The sequence below is a fragment of the Protomyctophum bolini genome (genome assembly GCF_963924005.1).
Source record: "Protomyctophum bolini genome assembly, chromosome: 13".
Taxonomy (NCBI): Eukaryota; Metazoa; Chordata; class Actinopteri; order Myctophiformes; family Myctophidae; genus Protomyctophum; species Protomyctophum bolini.
The window spans coordinates 40221245-40246376 of NC_137874.1; the positions used below are offsets into that span (position 1 = coordinate 40221245).

Genomic DNA, 25132 nt, shown 5'->3' on the forward strand with positions numbered 1-25132 from the left:
AGGGACTGTCCCACGCAAAGAGGGACATCTGGTCACCCTGAAGATCTCCTATTGTGAAACAGTCTTTTGCTGCAGGAGCTGCTCTTCTCTGATTGATTGATTAATGATTGATTGATTCATTGATTGAATGAATGAATACTTTATTAGTCAGAAATGTATAGCTTCAAGATACGATTCAATGATATTATGATTTCAATGAGACATGAATTATTGGACATAATTGACGTGAGCTCGAGACAAAACAATATAGCACAAATACATAACAGCATGTAAAACCAACAAACTAAGCATTCGTGTGTGTGTGTGTGTTATATGTGTGTGTGTGTGTGTGTGTGTGTGTGTGCGCGCGCGTGTGCATGTTATGTGTGTGTGTGTTATGTGTGCGTGCAGTGCATAGTTATGGCTCTATACATTTGTTATTTTCTTTAATGTGTAATATTACATTCAAGCCTACACCATATTCAAGGTTATGTGCACTGTAATATATATATATTATATATATAGTTGCACAATAAGTGGTTATGGCAAATGTTGCAGAAATTACGTGTTTAACACATAACATACTGAATGTATAGGCTATATCAAATAAATTAGGATATTGTTTTTGTGTGCAACATAAAGTGTATATAGGCTCTATGAAATCCAGTTAATTTGTCCATTTGTATCTCAGACAGAGACTACAAATTTACCCAAAGTACTTGCATGTGTGACTTGGTCTACCTACCAAACACTTATAAATATCAAAATGTTTAAAACAACCAACCAACCAACCACCCTGGCCTAGGGCCTGCATGAATAACAACAAAAGGAGTGTGTGAGTGTATGTGGTTTGTTGTCAATTCAGTTCAGTTGATATATACGTTTACAGTTTTCTCATTAACATGAGAAAACATACGTTTGCATTGCCAAAGCAAGTGTCAAAAAACTCAAAATATAGGCCTACAGCATCAGTCAACAGAGCTATGTCAATTCAATGTTCAATTGAATGTAGGCCTATGTCACTCACATCGCATACACATTATAATACAGGGCCTATAAAGCTTTTGGAAACGAATAGCAGCAATATTTTGCAGTCATATTTTGGGGACAAATAGCTAGTTATCATTGTCACCATGCCATGGCCTAGTGCTGGTTATAAGTCTGCCTGGTCTGGTGATAGAAGTACTACCACAGTAGTGGTAGTCTACAAAAGCCACCACCATTTATTTTGGACTTCGCAGGAGAATCCTTCCGCATTTTCCCCGTGTAGCCCAACCAGTGCGCGGCGGCGAGGCCAGTGACGTTGCTGCCTAGTGCTTTGCTCTGACGGGTTGGACGGGACGAGGAACGGCCCTTACGTCGGCCTTGGGAGCGGAGCGGAGCGGGGGGCTGCAGTGCATGCATGCAGCGGGAGGGACGACCAAGTAGCTCCGGCTGCAAGTAGCCCTGCCCTGCCGTGCCTTGCCTTTAGCCTGGAGGACACTTTACACTAACACAGTATAGACAGACACTCTGCTGCTCTGCTCTGCTCGCTCGACTCGGCCCCTCCTTCTCCTTCCCCGCCCAAAATACACACGCAGGCTCCCGGTCGAATCCCAGCCCGAGTGTGGGGGAACCACAGCACGGCCCTGGCGCGGTTGGAAAACTCAAGGCAAAGCAAAAAAAAAAAAAAAAGAGGAACGACTACTATTACCCTGTCTCTCCACCAAAGAAGAAAGAAAAGAGGTCCCCTTCCCCCGTCCGTCCCGCTATAAAATCTGGTATGCGGGGTTTTGTTTTTGCACGTTTTGCACGCATTTATTGGGGCTTTTTTTGTGTGCCGTTTGTGTCTTTGTGTTGCATGCGGATACATGTTTCGTTGCGTTGTTGTGTGTGTTGTGCGGCGGAGGCCGTGAAAGGGACGGAAATAGGGCCTTTTCTCTGTTTAGGCCACAGAGAGGCCTTTGATACACAGAGAGGGCCGTGGTTAGCCGCACGGCTAAAGCGACTCTTTTGAAACGAAAACCCTTTTTTATTAGTGCGTGTTTATAAAAACGTGACTGTGTTTTGGGGTTGGCTGCGAAGCGAGGTCGTTTTGTTGCAGCAATGTCACGCTAACCGCAGCGGCGTTGCGCGCGCGTTCATTTAAAAGCTCGCCATTTGTGATAATAATTAAACGTTTTTTGTTGGGGAGATATCGAGGCTAACAAAATGGCGCAGGGCCGCTGGGTTAATGAAAACCAATAGTGGGGAAGGCGTTCCTGTTCCTCTCCACCACCAGTGAGCCATGATACAGACATGTAGCTAGCAGCTCCTTGTGTGTGTGTGTGTGTGTGTGTGACTGACTGTGTGTGGGGAGAGGAACTGGAGCCGCTAGCATTGCAACTAATAATGGCTAATGTCCAGGTTAGGTCATCATCGTAGGTGCAATTATTTTTGTGCAATTTAAATGTGCCCTTTGAGCATAATATTATGCGTTTGGTCTCTCCGGGTTTCCCCAAATCCCATGGCAATGCATGCAGATGACCACCAGTAGCCCTAAATGACAGCCAGGGGCGTTAAGTTTAACCCACTTGAACACTAGCGTCAGTAGCGTGCGTTTTCTGGGGGGGGCGGGCGATCATTGGGCGAAAAATATCAGATCTGCAAGCCCAACTGAGCTTATACAGATATGCTATTTTCAGAGAATAGATGGTGGTGGTGTAGTCTGAGGTGGAAAAAAACATTAAACCCCTGGGGGGTTAGGGTATAGCCCCCTCTCCCCCATCAGTAGGTTAAGACAAGACAACCGCCTAACCTCTTGAACACAATGGCAACAATGCTGTCAGATATAGCAGTTGTTACACTGCACAGACTGTTGTTTATGTATGGTAATAGCACCCTAATACATCAGGACGTTGCTCTGCTCGTGTGCGTGCGTTCAGTTTTTGTTTTGTTTGTGTACGTCAGATTTTGGTGTGACACTGAGCATGCATCTTTCAAAAAGCACAAGTCACACACACACACACACACACACACACACACACACACACACACACACACACACACACACAGAGACAGTGGCATTTTCCCCACCTGGAGGTGGGGGGATGGTGCAAATTAAATGGCATCCCCCGGCTTGCTTGCTTGCTACTGCTAGCATGCATGCATGCATATCTACTGTTTACATCTTGTTACTATGTTACCGTGCTCTGCATCATACATGTTTGCATCGATTGCACTCCCTGAAATTTGACGCAATGTATGTAAAGACTTCACTACTAGGCAACTGAGGCATCATTATATATACGTTCCCCCCCCCCCCCAAAGAAAATCTGCACTTAATGGTTAATATTCATGTAATAGCACTAATTGTTTTATTTGCTGTTACATGAATGACTGTTGTGTCAGTCACTGGTTTTCAACCTGTGGTCTGGGGACCACCAGTGGTCCTTGGTCTAGCAGTGATTGTCGAGGACCCCTAGTTTGACATGCATTAGGGCTACGGACCCCCCATTTAATGACATTTCTATCCCTGGGACTCCCAATTTACATAGTAAAATCTATGTTCATTTAACTAGAGTGTACAAATGTACATTTGTACATTCTCAGAGTTACAGAACCATTTGGTTTCACACTATCATTTAGCTGGGGACCCCCTGGAACTGCCTCAAGGTCCCCGCCGCTCCCCGGACCCCACTTAAGGCCTATTCATAGTCTGGATTTTCGGTGGTGAGCTGACAACCACGACCACCGCGAAATAACGTTGAACGGTGGTGGTGAGTAAAAACAGAGAGAAGGGCTGGAGTGGTGGCGGTGGTTTGCTCTTCACCGCAGCTCAGTGACGTCATGTTGTAGTTTGGTGGTCACCTCACCACCGAAAATCCAGACTATGTATGAGCCTTTAGACTAGAGTCTCTGGAGGTCTGTAGACACAGTGAATATATCACTCTCAATTACACTAATTTGTTGTGTCAGTAGCTTCTGTAGGCTAGGCTACATCCAGGGTTCATGCTGCTTTGCCTTCGCTTTGGTTGCAGCCTGTCTGTCCGAAATCCTTTTGGCACTACAGCGCCGAAACAGTGGTAAAATAGGAGTATGAATCGGCCCCTAATGGCTCTGGTACCAGACCACCACCACCAGGAAGTTGAACTGGATGACATGACATGCATGTAATGATGGCCGTGTGTGTGGCGTGCATAACGTTGTGATCTGTTGTTGTGCTGATTGGGCGAGTACAATCACAGTACGGTCACAATGGCACCAATGGTTGTTGTACTGCTTGCCTGCCTGCCTGCTCTGCCTGGCGTTGTAACGTACTGCATGATGTGGAAAAACAGTAATAATAATAATACATGATTATAATAAAGTTTTTTACCGTGCCATGATGTAACGCCAAAGGTGGGCAAGAAGAAATCAAAAATGTTTGCTCCGCTGATTAGAAACTGCCTCCCCCTGGCCAGCCGGGGCGCCTGAAGGAGGGGAAAGGAACTGGTTGGAATAACGTGTTCCTTCCACGCGCTACGTCCAACCAGGGAAACTCCCCCCTGTCAGGTGTAAAAGGAGCAACTTGGACACTCAGGCATGAAGGAAGCATGAGTTCAAGTCCGTTGCTCTCCCCTTGTCCCCCATATATGGGGACTAGGTTGGTGGAGGGTGTGTAGAGCCCAGGATCACATTAGATGATTGACACAGGGGTGAAAAATGGGTTACAAAATCGTGGGATAAAAAATCTATTTAAAAAAAAGAAAGAAATTGAGCATTCAAAATATGTTCCTCATTGACTTACATCAGGGGTTTGGACTAGAGAGAGGGGGAATAGAATGGGTATGATTTTGTTTGTATGCAACTTTGTAATGCTACTGTCTGAGTAGTATTGCATTGTGCGTTTGAGCTTACAGGCCCCTTTTGATCAAGTCCCCTTAATTCAAGGCGTGGATTCCGTTTGTGTCTGAGCATAGGCATGATGGCTGAGGCCTGCCCTTGATTGGTCTATACTGACACTGCCCGTCTCTTGACTGTCCTCCGAGACGCCAGGTTACTCCGTGGTGAGATTGAGAAATAAATAATGGGCTACAAGAGAATGACAGCTTGGCGCGCGCGACAGAATGCATCCTTGTACGTTTTATTTTTGTAGAAGAGGCAAACTAATTTATGTTTATTCCGTTTGCTTTGATTGAATAACACGTATGTTGTACAATGATTTGATTTGGGTTGTGTTCTAAATAAAGTGTTTAGTGTTGATTATCGTGTATTAATCTAATTATAGTAAACTAATACTTTTACACTAAAATGGATAAAGATGAAGGGAAAATAGATACTTTTTTAAATAGTACAATAATGTTTCAAGTTTACACAAATTACACAATAATCAACACAAACCCAAATCAAATCATAAACAATATTAGTTTGCCTCTTCTACAAAAATAAAACGTATACAAGTTAGGGTTCTCTTGTATCACACCATACTACTTGTATCATTTCCCACCACGGAGTAACCAATCGCATCAGACTATCCAGCATATCCACCTCGTCGGTATAGTATAGGCCAATCACAGGCAGGCGGAGCATTACCATGCCTATGCTCGGACACAAACGGAAATCACGCTAATTCAAGTGACGGATTACATTTTTAGGGGCATGTCACGTGGTCTGCCCGGCCCGCACACTCTTTTGTGATCTACTGGTAGATCACAATCTACCTTTTTGAGGAGCACCGACCCCTGACCTGACGTGCACTGTACGGTGAAACATAAGCCAAATTCCAATACCCAAAATCTCAGCCACTCGCTCACTCCCACTCGGTCACTACAGCATGGCAAAGTATGGTGACATTGGTGACCTGCTGAAATATGTTACCATCTTGTGGACTTCACACAACCTACATGGAGGTGGTCTTTAAATATGTGGCCTGAATACCGCTAGGTTGAACTTTGCTAATGAACAAACTGCAACGATTTTCATTCGGACACTGACATTATGTGACGTCTGCAAGATTTTCACATTATTTCAGCAGGTCACCAATTTCACCGTAACACCACCATGCTGGAGTGAGCGAGTGTGAGTGAGCGAGTGGCCGAGATTTGGGGTATTGGAATTTGGCTTATAGTGACTTTGAGAGGTTGCTTGTTTTCTAAAGCTCCATGCAACGCTTCGACCCTCTCTAAGGACAGGTCTTCATCAGGCAAATGTTCTATAGCCCCGGGATTGGTTTAGGTTGTTCCCACTCCCAGGTGTCATATTATGGACGATCAATGATGTACTTTGTATATATTTGTTCTGTTTTCTGTCATTATAACCTTTGCCTGATGAAGACCATAGACAGGGTTTGAAACTTGAAATTGCATTTTCCTCTTTTATTAATAAAGTAAGTCTTGTGGGAGCTCTAGAAACAAACAAGTGCATGTGCAGATGTTTCCTCCTCTTTGATGTTTCCTTGACATGGAGCAACCTGGCCTGAATACATGTAGGCAATGAGTCAAATGTCAAAGCAAATTCCTATGTGTTTTTACACAATGGCAAATAAAGGTATCTGAATCTGGATCTGAGAGATGTGCACATTGCACACAGAACGTCTCTGTCGTGTGAGAGCGGTGTCACCATACAACGTGTAAGTCAACGAAGGAGCATATTTAGTTTTCTAATTTCTAATCAACGGAGCAATTGTTTTTGATGTATTTGTCCACCTTTTGGAGTTGGCATTATGGCAAGGTCACTAAGTACACATTACAAACCCAAAGTGTTCTTGCCCTTTTAACCCATTTCGACCTGCAGGACGATTCTACAAATTGTCTTCTAAATTCTGACAGTTTTCTGAAAAACCCTATGTTTCTATGTCAGTGGTTTTCAAACATATATCCCCCAACAATATATGAAATTGACCGCCGACCCCCCATGTGAAAATATGTTGTTCCAGGGACCCCCCCCCCCCCAGAAGCAAAGATTTGAGTTAAAAAAAAACGTTTAATCTGAAAGAATATATATTCAAAGATTTGCGCCACATTTTTGCGCAATTTTCTTTTTTCTTTCTTCAAAAATAGCAGCCCTACCCGGAGGAAGCCAGGTGTTCTGTGTGGCGGTGTTGCAGAGTGCATGCCTTTTTGTTCTGACGGGGCATAGGTCCGATCCATTGGTCCGATCATCGACTACCTACCCCAAACCCTCACCTTGACCATAACCGCCAGCACGGGGCAGCACACCTAAACCTACCCCCAAACCCTCACCCTAACCATAACCGCCAGCACGGGGCAGCACACCTAAACCTACCCCCAAACCCTCACCCTAACCATAACCGCCAGCACGGGGCAGCACACCTAAACCTACCCCCAAACCCTCACCCTAACCATAACCGCCAGCACGGGGGCAGCACACCTATAAACCTAACCCCAACCCTCGGACCAATGCGCGTCGGATCATTGCTCCGTCGGATCATAGTATGTTTCCCGGTGTTGCATGATGGAGATCTGCTGTTGTGACGTTGCACTGACTGTGGGTTGAGAGAGTGTTGGGTGGGGGTGGGGGGGGGGGGGTTGGGGGCGGGGCAGGTGTGGAGCCGTGGACCCACATGTCACCTGACCCCTGCATTGTTCTCCTTTCAGCTCTCCATTGACAAATGCAGTGTGAGGACAATGGATGAGGATGACACCAGGCTTGCAATCCATTCTCAAGAGCCTAAAATAATATTACACGGATCTGGTAAATAAATCACCCATTAATACATTACCCAGTGGGTTGGGATGGGGGGGGGGGGGGGGGCACTCTAAGGTCGCCGTACAGTAGTAGGGTCATGTTCTATACTTATACCAAAAGGTCATGCCCACTTGCCCCCAAAAAAATAAATTGTCCATTAAAAAACTGACCGTTCAATTTAACACTTTTTCTTTGTTTTTTGTACCTAGTTTTTTTTGTACCTGTGTGGGGAAAAAAAAGGTCCTACCTCAATTTGTATGCCAAATACCTGTCCTATACATAGCTATGAATATGACTATGGGTTCACACTTATTTTACATTTAGCAACAGTGCATTAATTATAACCTAAGAGTACCTTGCACACAGCAACTTCAAGCACACTAGTCAATGGTCAAACTGTTTCTTGATTCCTTTTAAAGGGGCCAAGCATGAAGTGCTTAGGTACCCTATTGTAGGCATATTTGTTAATTTTGTTATTTTTGTTGTTCTGTCCATTTTAAGAAACTTTTCAGAATAGATGGTCATGCCAAACACAATCTTACTCCATTGGCCATAAAGGGGTGCACTATAGACTATACCAAATAATGCTCCTATTTTACATTCTACACAGAGTACAGACCAGAGGACACGTGTTGTGTTTATAGACGGTTGCGTCCCCTGTCGGGCAAGCTGAAAGCAAACTCTTAATTACCGGCCCGACAGTTTTATTTACCTGCAACCCTTAGCGTCAACGCCGCATTACTGACTGTTCAGTAGTAGTAGTAGTAGTACAGTTCTGTACGTATTTGGTTTTGTGTGGAGATGTCTTCACCGGAGCCACGCAAAACTAACAAAAAGTATTGTTTCTAATGAAACCAGTAAAACAACAACATGGGTGTGTGGATGACTTGCTCTCTCTCTCTCTCTCTCTCTCGCTCTCTTTTCTCATTCCGCCCAACATTCAAACCAAGTTTCTAGGTACATCACGTCCTGTCTAAGGCTTCAAGATGTGTTATTTGAGATGTTTTTTTAAGAAAAAGTGTCTTTTCGGCTTTGAAATGATGTTTCAAACTGCCTCCCCCTGGCCAGCCGGGGCCTATATATATATATAGCCTTAAGGGCGGGGAAAGGAACTGGTTGGAATAACGTGTTCCTTCCACGCGCTACGTCCAACCAGGGAAACTCCCCCCCTGTCAGGTGTAAAGGAGCAACTTGGACACTCAGGCATGAAGGAAGCATGAGTTCAAGTCCGTTGCTCTCCCCTTGTCCCCCATATATGGGGACTAGGCTGGTGGAGGGTGTGTAGAGCCCAGGATCACATTAGATAATTGACACAGGGGTGAAAAATGGGTTACAAAATCGTGGGATAAAAATTTAGAAAGATGAAATGATGTTTCCTTATTACATTATTGGGTATTATTCAAACATGTTTAGCCCTATTTCAGGGGTCAATGTTTTTCAGGCCAAGGACTCCTTAGCTGTGAGAGAGATGCAGCAGGGACCCCCACTAACATGTTGTATTCATGACATTTGACATTATTCATGACGACACATCTATGACACTTTGTGAGCTTTTATGTTGATAGTGAATTAGTGATAGTGTGTTCAGATACATTGAGCCGTTGTGCTGTTCTTAAAATTGCTTTATTAAAAGTCCTCACTCCAGCATTGACAGACATCTGACCAGCACTGCCCCCTCTGGGTTTTTAACCCATTCTGAACGGGAACCCATTTTGGTGTTATAGCATCATGTTATGCTTTAGCTATTGAAAAATAGCAGATCTACAAGCTCATAGCGCGCCACCGAGTGGCGCGCTACGAGCTTGTAGGTCTGCTATTTTTGAAAAATCGAAGAGCGACTGACATTTTTTAGAATCTGATCTCAGGTCAGAATGGGTTAATCAGAACCAGTGTGTGTCCAGTGGAAACCTCGTATGAATCTGATCTCAGGTCAGAATGGGTTAAGGGTGTATTCTGTATCATTACGCGGTGCCATGCAACTTGCAACCCTTTGCATACTATATTTCTTATAAGAGGACCACAGGTGGGCAGTATAAAGTATAACATGTTTTTATTTGTTTGCTACAAGAGAGAGATGTTGTCCAGTTTAAAGCCATACAGTCGTTGGCTCCAGGTTCCACATTTTGAATGTAGTGATGTATTGTGTGAGAATCGTGAACTTTTTTTTTAATCGAGATTCACATTTGAGCAAGAATTGTACAGCACTAGTTTAGAGTCGTTAAAAGCTATAAGATTACACAGCTGTGTTCCGGCCAGGTCTTAATGGGCATGATCCAGAGCAACATAATGAACAAAAAGTAGTGTTTTAAGTTTCGTGTGTGTTGTTGTGCAACCAGATCTTATTTTAATGATGTTTAGGACACAAAGAAACACTTTTCCTTTTCCAGATGAGGGAGGCGCTGGCGGACAGTTGAAATGTTGTTACAGTGTGTACTGTAAAGGCTCATACATAGTCTGGATTTTCGGTGGTGAGGTGACCACCGAACTACAACATGACGTCACTGAGCCGCGGTGAAGAGCAAACCACCGCCACCGCTCCAGCCCTTCTCTCTGTTTTTACTTAGCACCGCTCAACGTTATTTCAGCTCCGGTGTGTCAGCTCACCACCGGAGCGGTGGTCACCTCACCACCGGAGCGGTGGTCAGCTCACCACCGGAGCGGTGGTCAGCTCACCACCGGAGAGGTGGTCAGCTCACCACCGGAGCGGTGGTCAGCTCACCACCGGAGCGGTGGTCAGCTCACCACCGGAGCGGTGGTCACCTCACCACCGAAAAACCAGACTATGAATAGGCCTTAATCCTCTCCGTTCCCCAGATGAGGGAGGCGCTGGCGTACAGTTGTAAATGTTGTTACTGTAATGTGTTCCAATGACTCAATGTCCACACACGTGTACAAGTAGTAGTAGCTTTACTGTACGCTTTAGGCAGGTAACAACAAGTAGTAACAACCATGCACAATAGCAGCATGTACCGGTAGATATACAGTATATATCACGACAGGTCCCGTACGATCTGCTTTACGGCAGTGTCGTAGCATTTCCTTAAAGGGACACTTCACCCTTTTTGCAAAAAAATATATACGTTAATGATGTTTAGAAGCTTTAGAACACTTTCCTGGGGGTCTTTATGTGTGTAATATGTGGTTTTAGATATTTTAGATTGTAGCAGTGAGCCTGGTGTCTCTGATGTCATGGACACTGGGCTCACTTCCTTCCTGGACTACATGTTGTCTCAGTAAGACAGCTCTCCCCCTATCCACAAGGAGGAGCAGTGCACCAAAGAATTATGGGAATTGTAGTCCAGGGATTAAAGGAAGGAAGTACAGTATGTAACAGTATGCCCTCAGGTCGTGGGCTGAGGGTGCTCCGCCACAAAGACTAATCGGTTCAAACTATCCTTTGTCCCGTGGCTGCTATTCAACTACTGAACAGCATATAGCACTTTATTCTTGCCCTTTTGCACATACTGCCCACTAATGCACTTCTGCTGACTTAGCTACTACTGTATGTCGTGAATTCTCTGGGCTGTATTTTGCGTGTCTTAAGTACCAGGTCTTATTCCCTAACTTGAGTAAACTAAAGACCTGGAGGCGTGATCAATGCTCTTTGGCCGCTCGGAATAGCCAAATGGCATTGATCACGCCTCCAGGTCTTTAGTTTACTCAAGTTAGAGAATAAGACCTGCTACTTAAGACATTAAGACACTCAAAATACAGCCCTCTGTCTCTAGTGCCCTGTTCTTAGTCCTGTTTTGAATATTGTTTTTGTGTGTATTTTTTACTATGATCTGGCTGCAAACCAATTCCCTGCAAAGGGACAACAAAGCTAACCTTTGAACCTTGAACCCTCTCCGTTCCCCCCAGATGAGGGAGGCGCTGGCGGACAGGAGTTTGTCGTGGAGCTACAAGAGACGGTGCTGCTTTCGGAGGGCGAGGGCGTCGGAGGAGGAGGCGGAGTCAACATGGCGGTCCACAGGTTCGCCCCGGACGAGCTGGTGATCCAGGACGCCGTGGAGGATGTGGTGTCCGAGTACACGGTGCACTGTGAGGACGACTTGGAGGACGAGGAGGAGGAGGGGGAAGGGGAGGAGGGGGAAGGGGAGGGGGAGGAGTGCGAGGAGGAGGACGGGGGCGTGGCCGTGACCATGACCCTGGAGGAGGGGGGGGAGGAGGAGGGGGGCGTGGTGGCCATGGGGGACGAGGAGATACCGGAAGAGGACGGACTGGAGGAGGAGGAGGAGGAGGAGGAGGAGGCACAGGATGACGAGGAGGACCAGGACGACAGCTGTGGAGACTACCTGATGATCTCATGTGAGTGTGTGAGAGAGAGTGTTAAACACTGCCTGCCTGGATTCAGAGTATTTTGATTTTAACCTATCTCCATTCTGTGAGAGAGATACAGAGGTGTCCGTTTCTGTGTGTACCTGATAAAGTAGTGGGGTTCTGCTGACAGAGTACATACTGTAGAAACAGGGTTTAACTTAACTTTCTGAACCATATCTATCTATTATTAATCCACCGAAAAATGTCAGTCAGTCATTCTGTCCGTAGCCCCTACACTTACACTTCCTTACATTGACCTGACTCCGCCATCCGGCGAACATCAGTTGCTGTTCATATATTCAGAACAGTTGTTATAAAAGTTAATAAGTCAATGTTTGTGTCTGTGTGGTATAACTGCCCAGACGTGCTTACGTACGCAATCCTTTTTGAATCTTTGAATAGTCCACTTCACCATTTAGTTAATTAAAAAGGTGAAAAATAATAATGTCTTATCTATGGAGAGAGACGGTCATACTCCCTCTTTTCCCCAACAAAGAACAAGAGCTCTTTCATTCTTCAAGGTCTGTCCGTACAGAGAGAGAAACGGGCTATTGTTGAGCCATGTGAAAAGATTTCAAAAGTCTAAAGCAGAGAGTTAGTTGTCTGTGTGCTCTCTCCAGTGGACGAAGCCGGTAAGATGGTGTTAAATAATACTGCGTGTTGTGTTTCTGTGTGCTCTCTCCAGTGGATGAAGCCGGTAAGATGGTGTTAAATAATACTGCGTGTTGTGTTTCTGTGTGCTCTCTCCAGTGGACGAAGCCGGTAAGATGGTGTTAAATAATACTGCGTGTTGTGTTTCTGTGTGCTCTCTCCAGTGGATGAAGCCGGTAAGATGGTGTTAAATAATACTGCGTGTTGTGTTTCTGTGTGCTCTCTCCAGTGGACGAAGCCGGTAAGATGGTGTTAAATATACTGCGTGTTGTGTTTCTGTGTGCTCTCTCCAGTGGACGAAGCCGGTAAGATGGTGTTAAATATACTGCGTGTTGTGTTTCTGTGTGCTCTCTCTCCAGTGGACGAAGCCGGTAAGATGGTGTCTGACGACGGGACGGAGGTGACGGTGGAGGGGACGGTGGAGGACCAGGAGGTGGAGAAGGACGAGGACGGCCAGGAGGTCATCAAGGTGTACATCTTCAAGGCCGACTCGGGGGAGGACGACATGGGTGAGTTCACCACGTCACGGTTAAACTGTCCCAACGAAACTGCCTCCCCCTGGCCAGCCGGGGGCGCCTGATGGAGGAGAAAGACGAACTGGTTGGAATAACGTGTTCCTTCCACGCGCTATACGTCCAACCAGGGAAACTCCCCCCTGTCAGGTGTAAAGGAGCAACTTGGACACTCAGGCATGAAGGAAGCATGAGTTCAAGTCCGTTGCTCTCCCCTTGTCCCCCATATATGGGGGACTACTGGTTGGTGGAGGGTGTGTAGAGCCCAGGATCACATTAGGTGAAAAATGGGTTACAAAATCGTGGGATAAAAAATATATTATAAAAAAAAGAAAACTGTCCCAACCACGCCCACGCGGTTGAAGTTCTCACTGAGTTCACATCACGGTCAAACAGTCCCAACGACGCTAGTGCTGCACAATTAATCGAAGAAAAAAATGATCGCAATCTAGATTCAGACACTATTTCAGTTCCTCAATTTGAGCATGAATCATGCAGCCTTGCAGCACTAGTTGGCTGTCCAAGAAAATGTAGATGCTCTTATGTTTTTGCTATACAAGAGAGAGACTTTAAGAGAGGTTTAAGTCAGTAACTTTGATGTTGTCTGTTTAAAGCCACAGTAGTTATGGCTCCATGTGCCACATTTTGAATGTAGTAAATGTTCAGCAACTACAGACTGAAAGACAATACATATTTTCTTAGAAAAAATGAGAATCGGGTGAGAATCGTGATCTCAATTTATGTGGAAGATTGGAATTGCAAGAATCGCGCAGCACTACCGATTTCAAGTTGTCAGTCGCCACCACTGATTTCAGTGGGGATGCACCGGTGTATCGGCCACATAATTGGTATCGGCTGGTATTTGCCATTATCGGTCAATATCTGTATCGGCAAATAAAACTGACATTAACCGATGGCAGTAGCCAATATTGATCTGTTATTGATCTAAGCAGTATACATTTTGCGTTTGCCATGTTGGCGGGTTGGTCATCTATACAAGCTGTAGATTCTGAACATTTACAATGTTATATGTAACAAAATGTAATAAGGATAGGCATTTATAAGCTACTAGCATCTACCTGTACTTTTTGTGATCACGTAAGGGGAAAAATGTCTCACTGGAAAAAAATCGAAATCAACCATTTGTTAATTTCTTGTATTGAAGATGTATTAGTTTCCCTGGCATAAAAAGGGGAGATAAAAACAACAAAAACTAAATATATATATCGGTATCAGTTATCTGTCCATATGGGTGAATGTCCACATGGGTGAATGTCCACATGGGTGAATGTCCACATGGGTGAATGTCCACATGGGTGAATGTCCATATGGGTGAATGTCCATATGGGTGAATGTCCATATGGGTGAATGTCCATATGGGTGAATGTCCATATGGGTGAATGTCCATATGGGTGAATGTCCATATGGGTGAATGTCCATATGGGTGAATGTCCACATGGGTGAATGTCCACATGGGTGAATGTCCACATGGGTGAATGTCCATATGGGTGAATATCCATATGGGTGAATATCCATATGGGTGAATATCCATATGGGTGAATATCCATATGGGTGAATGTCCATATGGGTGAATGTCCATATGGGTGAATGTCCATATGGGTGAATATCCATATGGGTGAATGTCCATATGGGTGAATGTCCATATGGGTGAATGTCCATATGGGTGAATGTCCATATGGGTGAATGTCCATATGGGTGAATGTCCACATGGGTGAATGTCCACATGGGTGCATCCCTGGATTTCAGTCAGTTGGATTCCATAGAAGCAGCATAGTATGTATTCTATGGAAGCATGTTGCTGCAGTGGAAATAACCGATCTACAAGCTCTCAATGCGCATTCATTCTGGCTAAGATTGGAGCATTTTGGTTATTTTTTTTAAAGATTGGAGCATCTGAAGTGGTCAAACTAGCAATTTATGTTCAGAAGCATCTTCCATAAAACCTTTAGTGTGACACTAAACCTTTAGTGTGTACTGCATTCATTCTTTTTGACAAGATACCTGGCCCGAAAGCAACAAATAACACGTGCTGTGTGTGATGGTTCTGGCACTGAATTTTATCTAAATGTGGATGTGGATTTTATTTTTTTTATTTTTTTACAACCAGCCTCCTCTCCCTCTCTCCCTCTCTCTCCGGTCAGGCACGTCCATATGGTCGTACCTCTTTAACACATATTGTTTTTGTCGGTCACTGTACATTCAAATTGAATGTAAATAAAACTACAGTACAGGGTTTCGTTGTCAATACTTCTCTCTCAACGTCTGCAGGCGAGTCGGTGGACATCAGCGACGGCGACACCGAGAGCGTGGCGCTGACCGAGTCTTCGGGCCAAACGCTGAGGGAGAAGATGGTCTACATGTCTGTGGGAGACTCTCATCCCAACCAAGGAAACCATGGTGGGTGTGTTTAACTCTGCATCCTAAAGACTAGACTGTATGCATGACTCAAATGGTAAATGGTGCATTTATAATTAAAGCGCCTTTATCCAAGGTGCTTTACATAGATTGTGCATTACATTCACACACCGATGGCAGCGGAAACCATGCAAGGCACCGACCAGCACATCAGGAGCAATTCAGTGTCTTTGCTCAAGGACACTTCGACACTATAACTCTGGGGGAGCCCACAGGGTTCGAACTGGCAACCTTGCAGTTACCATCCAGACACTCTACCCCTGAACCACCGCTGCCCCCCTAGTGGCCACTTTACCCCTGAGCCACCGCCTGCCCCCTAGGGGTTATTTCACATTTGTCGGCGGATTTAGTGCAGTGTCAGGTTCTGACGTGTTGGATGGAAACCGAGCGCCTTCTAGTTGGTATGAGCGTATCTCTCGGCAGGCAGAAAACACACACACAGCAGAATGTCGTCATGACTGTTTTAACAAGGACACGGGGACGTTGTTGTCATGATGGTGTTCTTAAGGCATATTCATAGTCTGGACTTACGGTGGTGAGGTGACCACCGCTCCGGTGGTGAGCTGACCACCGGAGCTGAAATAACGTTGAGCGGTGGTGAGTAAAAACAGAGAGAAGGGCTGGAGCGGTGGCGGTGGTTTGCTCTTCACCGCGGCTCAGTGACGTCATGTTGTAGTTCGGTGGTCACCTCACCACCGTAAATCCAGACTATGTATGAGCCTTTAGGTGACTGCCGGGTGTCATAAATGTCTCCTAGAAAGGCAAAAGGAGGAAAACGGTGCGTTTTCATTGACACATTGAATGACTTGCATACATTACAGGCCTGGACCGTCGAACACAAATACGTGTTACGTAATGTTAAAACAGGGTAACAACTTGTAATGGCAAAACAATTTTTGAATTGCCTGTCATTGTTGTATAACCAAGGGGGGACCGTGCAGAATAGCGTCGCGGTAATGCGAATGCCATATTGCATAAGTTGCAAAAAAATTATCGTCTGTGGGGTTTGGAAACCTCATGTGCAAAAACGTACTTTTCAAGATCCAAATAATAGAATTATTAACACCCGTGTGAAGTGAGGGGCGCTCATATCATCATAAATCACCATGATTGGTAAAATTCTCCATTCATTGTCAATGTGAATTTAATGTTTGTTTAAGACGACGTTTGTGGACGACGGTAACCAAAAGCTGGATTTAGGAGGGGCTAAAAAAAAAGTAGCTGCTCAAAACACGTTGCTTCACGACATGTTTTGTGACGATGTAGTACCTACGATCGAGTAGGCCGTTAATTCACGAGAAAAGACGAGGTTTCTGCCCGACAGCAACGATTATACAGTAACGACTAAAACGGATGCTTTCCCAGACTTATGTCAGCATGTCTGAATGGGTTACAGAATTAGCATATTTTTGCATCTCCTCCTTTGTGTGTGTGTGTGTGTGTGTGTGTGTGTGTGTGTCTGTGTGTCTGTGTGTCTGTGTGCGTGCTCGGCTGCAGGTGGGTCCAAGGTGACTGATGAGGTTTATATGGAGGTGGTGGTAGGAGGGGAGGAGCCAGTGGGTCACGAGCGCTCGTCGTACGATAGGAGCGTTTCTCTAAGCAAGGACTTCATGCCCGTGGCCTGGGCTGCAGCGTATGGTCAGTAAACTGAAATTACCTCCTTACCTTACCTTATCGTGGCCTGGGCTGCAGCGTATGGTCAGTAAACTGAAATTACCTCCTTACCTTACCTTATCGTGGCCTGGGCTGCAGCGTATGGTCAGTAAACTAAAATTATTACCTCCTTACCTTACCTTACCGTGGCCTGGGCTGCAGCGTATGGTCAGTAAACTAAAATTATTACCTCCTGAAATCAGAAGGAAAAGAATGTTCACACTGTCCTCCCTTTTTTTTAAATAAAATAGCCAAACAATTTAGAAATGACCTAAAGGGGGGTCGCCATTTAAAAGGTGCTAATAAAATGCACAATGAATTGTGTCTCGAGATTGCTGGCTCAACACTCCGCACCCAGGTCTTCAAATGGACCCTTTGCTCTATAGCCCGTGAAGTAAGCGTTAAAACGAAGCTTCATATAGAGACAAGTCTCCTGGACGAGGTAGTAATTGGCCTAGAATCCAGAGACGGATTCTCTCCCCGCTTCTCAGTCTGGGAATCATGCCATTTCCAAAGGGGCAGAGCGGGCACGCTGGATCCGCTCCGGCACCCTGGAGCCGCTCCGGCTTTTGGTAGTGGCTTCCAATGTAAAGGTCCGTGGGAGGAGGAGCCTTCCAATGTAAAGGTCTAGACAACAGATATTACAGCTTGAGGTTAATTCAGATGGAGGGAGACCTCCTTCCTTAGTCCATCCATTGATATTTCTAAGTATTTAAAAAAGCAACTGGTGAAATATGCAGGCAATGCTGCAAGCCAAGCTCTTTGTATTTCCAACCAGATGTTCATGTTTTCAGCGCATCTGAATGCCATGCGATGGTTGAGTTGTAGAACTGCAGGTGTCTGTATGTCATCATTGACACCTCTCTCTCTCTCTCTGTCTCTCTCTGTCTCTCTCTCTCTCTCTCTCTCTCTCTCTCTCTCTCTCTCTCTCTCTCTCTCAGGCGCCGAGGACAGTGAGAGCTGTGAGAACCGTAACGGCGCGGCCAGCGCTCTGCTGCACATCGACGAGTCGGACGGCGTGGACGAGCTCAACCGCCAGCGGAGCAAGAACCGCCGGCGGTCGGAGCCGCGGCAGGTCCAAACCGGTGAGTGGAACCGGCAGGGGAACCGCAGTGTAGCGGTGTAGATTATGTCGACTAAAACTGTGACGAAAAATGTTCGTCGACTACCTTTTTCCACTGAGAAAAACTAAATGAAAAACGAAATAAATACTAAGTTGTGATGACTAAAACTAAGACTAAATATAGTGACAATGTCGTCAACAAATGTTAGGAAGGGACTAGTGGACAAGAGATCCAGTATAAGTCATTCTACACTTGGTTGGAGGATTTAGAAGATTTTTTTTTAATTTTGAGGTCAGATCTAAAGTTAAGTTGACGATTAATTGTCACACAAATTATTGCGATTAAGGATTTAATTGTTTAGTATCATTTTGAACATTGGAATATTACAATTTGTATTTCTGATTGCCTTTCAGGTTCCATAATCACAAATCGCACAGGGCAGATATGACAAATAACTTAAATATACAAAGAAATCACTGATACATTTAATAATATCACAAAAAAATCTTTCCCAGAAATGTACGGACATTTTTGATTAAAAAATAATAATCTATGGACATTTTTCATGGAAATGATTGACGATTATGCAAAAGATAACTGCCATTAGGCGATTATGTAATAATCGTGACATGGGCCTATAACCATGTAACCATGTACCTCTGCAAAGTCTTAGTGCGGCGTGTTGGTACCTCCCCACCGTCTCATCTCCCTCCCTCTCTCTAACTTTATTTTCTTCCCACTTCAATTGTTCTACTAAACAACCGCCACATAGTTCATAGTTCTTAGTGGGGAAGGGACTTCTTGACCTTCATCAGTTATTTATTGCACTTTACTGTGATACTATAAACTGTGAATACTCTAGCACTTTTTTATATTATATACCTTCTCTTATTGCAATTTGCACTTCTCTTGTGATACTCTTGTGACTTGTACTTTGCTGCTACTGTGTATTGTCTTTTGTCTGTCTGTTTTAAAAAGCGTTGATGTACTCATGCACTTTTGCCCAAGACAAATTTCCCCTCATGGGACAATAAAGCAATAAAGTATATCTCATCTCATCATCATCTCTCCTGTGTCCGTACAGCCATCATCATCGGCCCGTACGGCCAGCCGCTGACCGTCTACCCGTGCATGCTCTGCGGCAAGAAGTTCAAGTCGAGAGGCTTCCTGAAGCGCCACACCAAGAACCACCACCAGGACGTGCTGACGCGCAAGAAGTACCAGTGCACGGACTGCGACTTCACCACCAACAAGAAGGCCAGCCTGCACAACCACATGGAGGTGCACACGCTCAGCAGCAACAACAACAACAAGGCTTCGCCCTTCGAGTGTGACATGTGCGGCAAGGAGTTCCACCAGCAGGCGGCGCTCTTCTCCCACCGGCTGCAGCACCACCACCGCGGCGGCGAGAAGAACCAGCAGCAGTCGTCGCCGTCGTCCTCGCCGCCCTCCTCCAACGCCAACAAGATGCACAAGTGCAAATTCTGTGACTATGAGACGGCGGAGCAGGGCCTGCTCAACCGCCACCTGCTGGCCGTGCACAGCAAGAGCTTCCCGCACATCTGCGTGGAGTGCGGCAAGGGCTTCCGCCACCCGTCCGAGCTCAAGAAGCACATGCGCACGCACACGGGTGAGAACAGGGGTGGGTTGATGAAGATCGTATATATTTTTTACCATTTTAGACCTGATGTTGAAAAGAAAAAGTCTTATAAAGGCCTATTCATAGTTTGGATTTTCGGTGGTGAGGTGACCACCGCTCTGGTGTTGAGGTGGTCACCTAACCACCGTAAATCCAGACTATGTATGAGCCTTAAATCCGGAGAGTTTTCTGGAAAAAACCTCATGTTTCTGTATCAGTGGTGCTCAGTATTTCATGTCAAGGACCCCCAAAGTTATATGTAATATGCCGCCGACCCCCATCTGAAAATATGTTGTTCCAGGGACCCCCCTCCCAGAAGCAAAGATTTGAGTTAAAAAAAAAAACATTTTCACGATCTTTAAAAAAATAGCAGATCTACAAGCTCGTATGAGTTTGTAGATCTTCTATTTTTCAATAGCTAAAGTATAACATAATGCTTAAAACACCCAAAGGGGTTCCCGCCCTGAATGGGATATTGTGATAATAATACTAATAATGGATTGCATTTTTATAGCGCTTTTCTATGCACTAACGTGCCTCCTCAAAGCGCTTTACAACGGTCCATTCATTCATACATTGTGAACGCACATTCTATGATTTGCAGTTCTATACCTTAATTTATACTTAACTATAGAATGACGGTTTTGTAAACCGAAATTAACATTTTGTAGATAGATAGATAGATAGATAGATAGATAGATAGTGTTTTATAGAGTTTTTATTAAAGTGTCCTACATCATAAGATGCCCAGCCCGCACGGGCTTACAAGACATTCACAAAATTGTACATAATTATATAATAATACATATACACAAATAGACAGTTACTCATGGATACATCGTTCTCCAACGTAACTGCCATGCCTTCTCTATACATTTTTCAAAAACAAAAACGTCATTACTGAACAACCAATTTAACATAAAACACTCAGACATCCAAAGTATTCTTTTTCTGTTTTAGTTTGTGTTACCTCATACAGTAGGTGGTTATACTTGTGAAGTAACTTGAAGAATAACACTAAAAAAACCCCGCATGAAAACATTTCGTGATCATGTATCGTGATACTGCTTGAAAGAATATCGTGATATTATATATTTTCCCCCCGTGTGTTAGCATTACGTTATGCTTTAGCTATTGAAAAATAACAGATCTACAAGCTCATAGCGCGCCACCGAGTGGCGCGCTACGAGCTTGTAGGTCTGCTATTTTTGAAAAATCGTGAAAATATTTATGTCCGAAAACTGGAGGATTTAGAAGATTTTTATTTAATTAATTTTGAGGTCAGATCTAAAGTTAAGTTGACGATCATTTATCGTGATACTGCTTGAAAGAATATCGTGATATTATATATTTTTATTCACCCCCCCAGGTGAGAAGCCCTACTCCTGTCTGTACTGCGACTACAAGTCCGCCGACTCGTCCAACCTGAAGACCCACATCAAGACCAAGCACAGCAAGGAGATGCCCTACAAGTGCGAGCGCTGCTTCCAGACCTTCGCCGAGGAGGAGGAGCTCCTGCAGCACGCCGCCACGCACGAGGAGAACAAGACCCACCACTGTGCCCACTGCGACCACAAGAGCTCCAACTCCTCCGACCTGAAGCGCCACATCATCTCCGTGCACACCAAGGACTACCCGCACAAGTGCGCCGTGTGCGGCAAGGGCTTCCACCGGCCGTCGGAGCTCAAGAAGCACTCGCTGGCGCACCGCACCAAGAAGCTGCACCAGTGCCGCCACTGCAACTTCAAGATCGCCGACCCCTTCGTGCTCAGCCGGCACATCCTGTCCGTGCACACCAAGGAGCAGCAGCAGGCCTCGTCGGAGAAGAGCCACGGAGAGGCCAAGATGTCGTCACGGACGGTGGTGGTGGTGGAGGCGCCGGTCGCCCCCCAGCCGGCGGCGGCCACCCCCAAGAAGGCCCCGGCTAGCGGGGCCGGCGGGGGCGGTGGCGGGGGAGGGGGAGGAGGGGGAGGAGGAGGGGGGAGCTCCACTCCCCCGGCCAGGGTGAGCGCGGCCAGCCTGGCCAGCAGCGTGACGGTGGTCATCGGGCAGGGCCAGAAGGAGAGGCGGATCTACCAGTGTCAGTACTGTGACTACAGCACGGGGGACGCGTCGGGCTTCAAGCGCCACGTCATCTCCATCCACACGAAAGACTACCCGCACCGCTGCGAGATCTGCTCCAAGGGCTTCCGCCGGCCGTCGGAGAAGAACCAGCACATCATGCGCCACCACAAGGACGCCGATGTGGTGCAGGAGTAAGCAAGCCCCGCCCACCGGGGGGGGCAGAAATACTGTGCCACCTGACCCACCACCGCCGCCCGTCACGAACGCTCTGTTCACCTCACTGCAACCTCCTCGTTCCGTACTTTCAGAATAAAACGGTGCCGTATGTATGCACGAACGATGCATAATGACACTTAGGGGGGAGTCTGTTCGGATTCTTTTCGCTCTTTTTTTTATTTTAATTTTTTAGCAACCACCCTCAGCAGGCACCAACCTCTCCCTTCCTTTGTTTTCGGATATGTATAAACATGTACATAAACGTCCGTCAGAGTAACCGTACTACTAGGCAACAAGAAGCCCCTTCATCGAGTCGCACTTTTTTTTAACTGCATGTCCCTCGCTGGTGACCCCAGTGTCCCTCGCTGGACACTGGGGTTGGTAGTGTGCATGGCAGATGGTGCAGATGTCTCTGATCTCTTTGTAGATACACCGTTTTACCACTTCTTGTTTTTAAGCAATCAATTCCACATCGCGGCGATCCTAATTATGGATTTATTGTATCCTTGTAATGGAGATAATGGAAAATAATAATAATTGCATAACGGTAATTATCTTGAAATTGATTCCGGGGTCCTCCTCCTCTCCTCTCCGCAAGCCGCAACACAGCAGCAGTATAATGTGGTTGTGAGGGAACTTTAGCTTCCAGTAGCACTTCATGCCAACTTCGAGTTTGAGGAGAACACGTTGGAATGCATTTATCCAGTTCTGTTCTGATGTTATGGTCGTGTGAGTATGAGAGAGAGAGAGAGAGAAATCTATCCACAGTGCTTCCCTGGTTCTGTGACGAAACATTCACCATTTTGCTTTCTTTTTTTTTACCGAAAATGTTCAAAATGCTGCTGTTGTGTGTGTGTGTGTGTGTGTGTGTGTGTGTGTGTGTGTCTGTGTGTGTGCATGTGTGACTGTGTGTACAGCAAAGCGAAACAATCCACTCATACCTGCCGATAGTTAAGGAAATCAGAGAGAAAACGGCGTGCTACTGGTTCTGTCCTGATAATAGTTATATACCCTGAAGGATTGGTTACATATTATTAACCTATTTTAGCCTGATATCGAAATTTAAAAAAAAGTCTTTCTAAATCATGACAGTTTTCTGAAATACCTATGTTTTCTATGTCAGTGGTGCTCAATATTTCATGTCAAGAACCCCAAAAAATGTATGTATTTGGCCACCGACCCCCATCTGAAAATATGTTGTTCCAGGGACCCCCCCCCCCCAGAAGCAAAGATTTGAGTTAAAAACATTCGATTTCAACAAGGTTTTACCACGAGCTCACATAGCACAATTAAATGCTATATGCTATGCTAATTAAAAGCATAATTATGAACACCCAGCTGCCTCAAATGAACATTTTAATTGCATCAAAAGTAGGGATGGAGATCGTTCATTTGTATTGATCTACTTATCGATCTGGCCTATCGAAGCCGGGTTCTTATCGAGTCCACTATCGAGCATTTTATATTAATTTGTGGAAAGACGGGAGACGACAAATTCTGAACAGAACCAGTATCCTTTACTAGGGCCTTCAAATACAGTCTAACAGACAGGCCAATAAAATAAATATTAAATAAACTGTTAACCGGTTAATATAATGTGTATACCGTCACTTCAAAACCGTAATTTTATGATTACCCCGGACAGCGCAGGCTGGCAGGTATCAATACACTTTTAGACCGACATGTTTGTGCCAGCGTGGATGATTACATTTATTTCTTGATCAGCCTCTTGTCTTGATTGTTTAAACATGACATCATGGGCCCGCTATGCTCTATATTCTATAACATAGCTTGATAAGTCCAAAGCGTATCGATAACGGGTACTCGATAAGCTTTTATCGGATTTTGTTTTGGGGTTGAGAACAAAATGGTGCCAGGTATGGTGTAGTGTGACACCGCCCTACAACAACGGAACGTATATTAAAGTAATTTAACATTATACTCTTCCTTTTTTTTTTTTTTAAGCTCTGGGTCTTAAGGAATGACTAACGACACAATTTAATTTACATTGCAGACTACTAGTGAGCACATCATGCTTCTCGTGCACCATGTATCCATGACGACAAAACGACAGTTATAATGTCTGGTTCAGACCATAACGTAGGTTGGTGTCCCATGGAGTCCATATCTGTCTCTCTACCATAACACGGACGTTGCAGTAGTCATTGACCTCTGTCTGTTGTACGACAAATAGGCAATAACGGGGATTATGATATGCAGTATAACTTATCACTTATCTTAGACATAACATTCTGCCTAACCTTTTTGACCACTTTTCTTTTCCGGCTACACCCAAATGTTGTGACTTTTCTCCACAGACTGCATCTCGAGTATAACTACCAACAACCGGACTCTTTTACTCCCCTCTCACACACACACATCTCCTTTTGCCTTTAGCGAAAAAAGGCAAGATCAAGTCTCTCTATAAAATGCAACTTCAACAGAGGGCTGGTGTTGGTGGTAAAAAAAAAAAAAAAAAACGAAAAAAAACATTTGTACTACGGCTTTTTACATTTATTTCACCTGTGATATTATTTGTTTTGTTTTTGTTGTCTTTATATTTATTTTACCATTTACAAACTTGTTGTATAGTTAAGTGTAACTAGCCTTCTATGGGACGTAAATTATTGTTTTGTACACAAATCTGTAAAAAGTGTGTAGATGTAAACACTTGATAAACGCGGAAAGAAATCAGAATTGTGTTGTTATGGATGTACTTCAATGTATTTGTTAAGAAAAAGGTAATAAAAAACAAAAGTATTTTACCGGCACGTGAAGCTTGTTATTGGGTGCGTTTGATGTGTATGCTGTGTAATATACAGTATATGGTGGTATGGACTGGATGCCCATCAATGATATACAGTCTATATCGTTGCTGTAACTACATTTTTGTGGTTTTTGGCATAAATCGGTGCTATTGAACACCCTTTACGTCTGTGTGTTTTTTCGAA

General features: G+C 44.9%; 2 protein-coding genes across 2 annotated transcripts in view; both read left to right on the forward strand.

Moving 5' to 3' along the window:
• prdx4 (peroxiredoxin 4) overlaps nt 1–25132 on the forward strand; it is a 204767-nt gene that overhangs the window by 18443 nt on the left and 161192 nt on the right. The gene's annotated exons all lie outside the window — the stretch shown is intronic.
• On the forward strand, nt 1600–24946 carry LOC308327676 (zinc finger Y-chromosomal protein 1). The gene is made up of 10 exons (XM_080781201.1): nt 1600–1739; nt 7536–7632; nt 11488–11702; nt 11784–11934; nt 12957–13106; nt 15399–15527; nt 17043–17183; nt 18140–18283; nt 19347–19892; nt 21271–24946. The coding sequence occupies exons 2-10, from the start codon at nt 7566–7568 to the stop codon at nt 22158–22160; spliced, it is 2433 nt and encodes an 810-aa protein (XP_080637327.1). The 5' UTR covers nt 1600–1739; nt 7536–7565; the 3' UTR covers nt 22161–24946.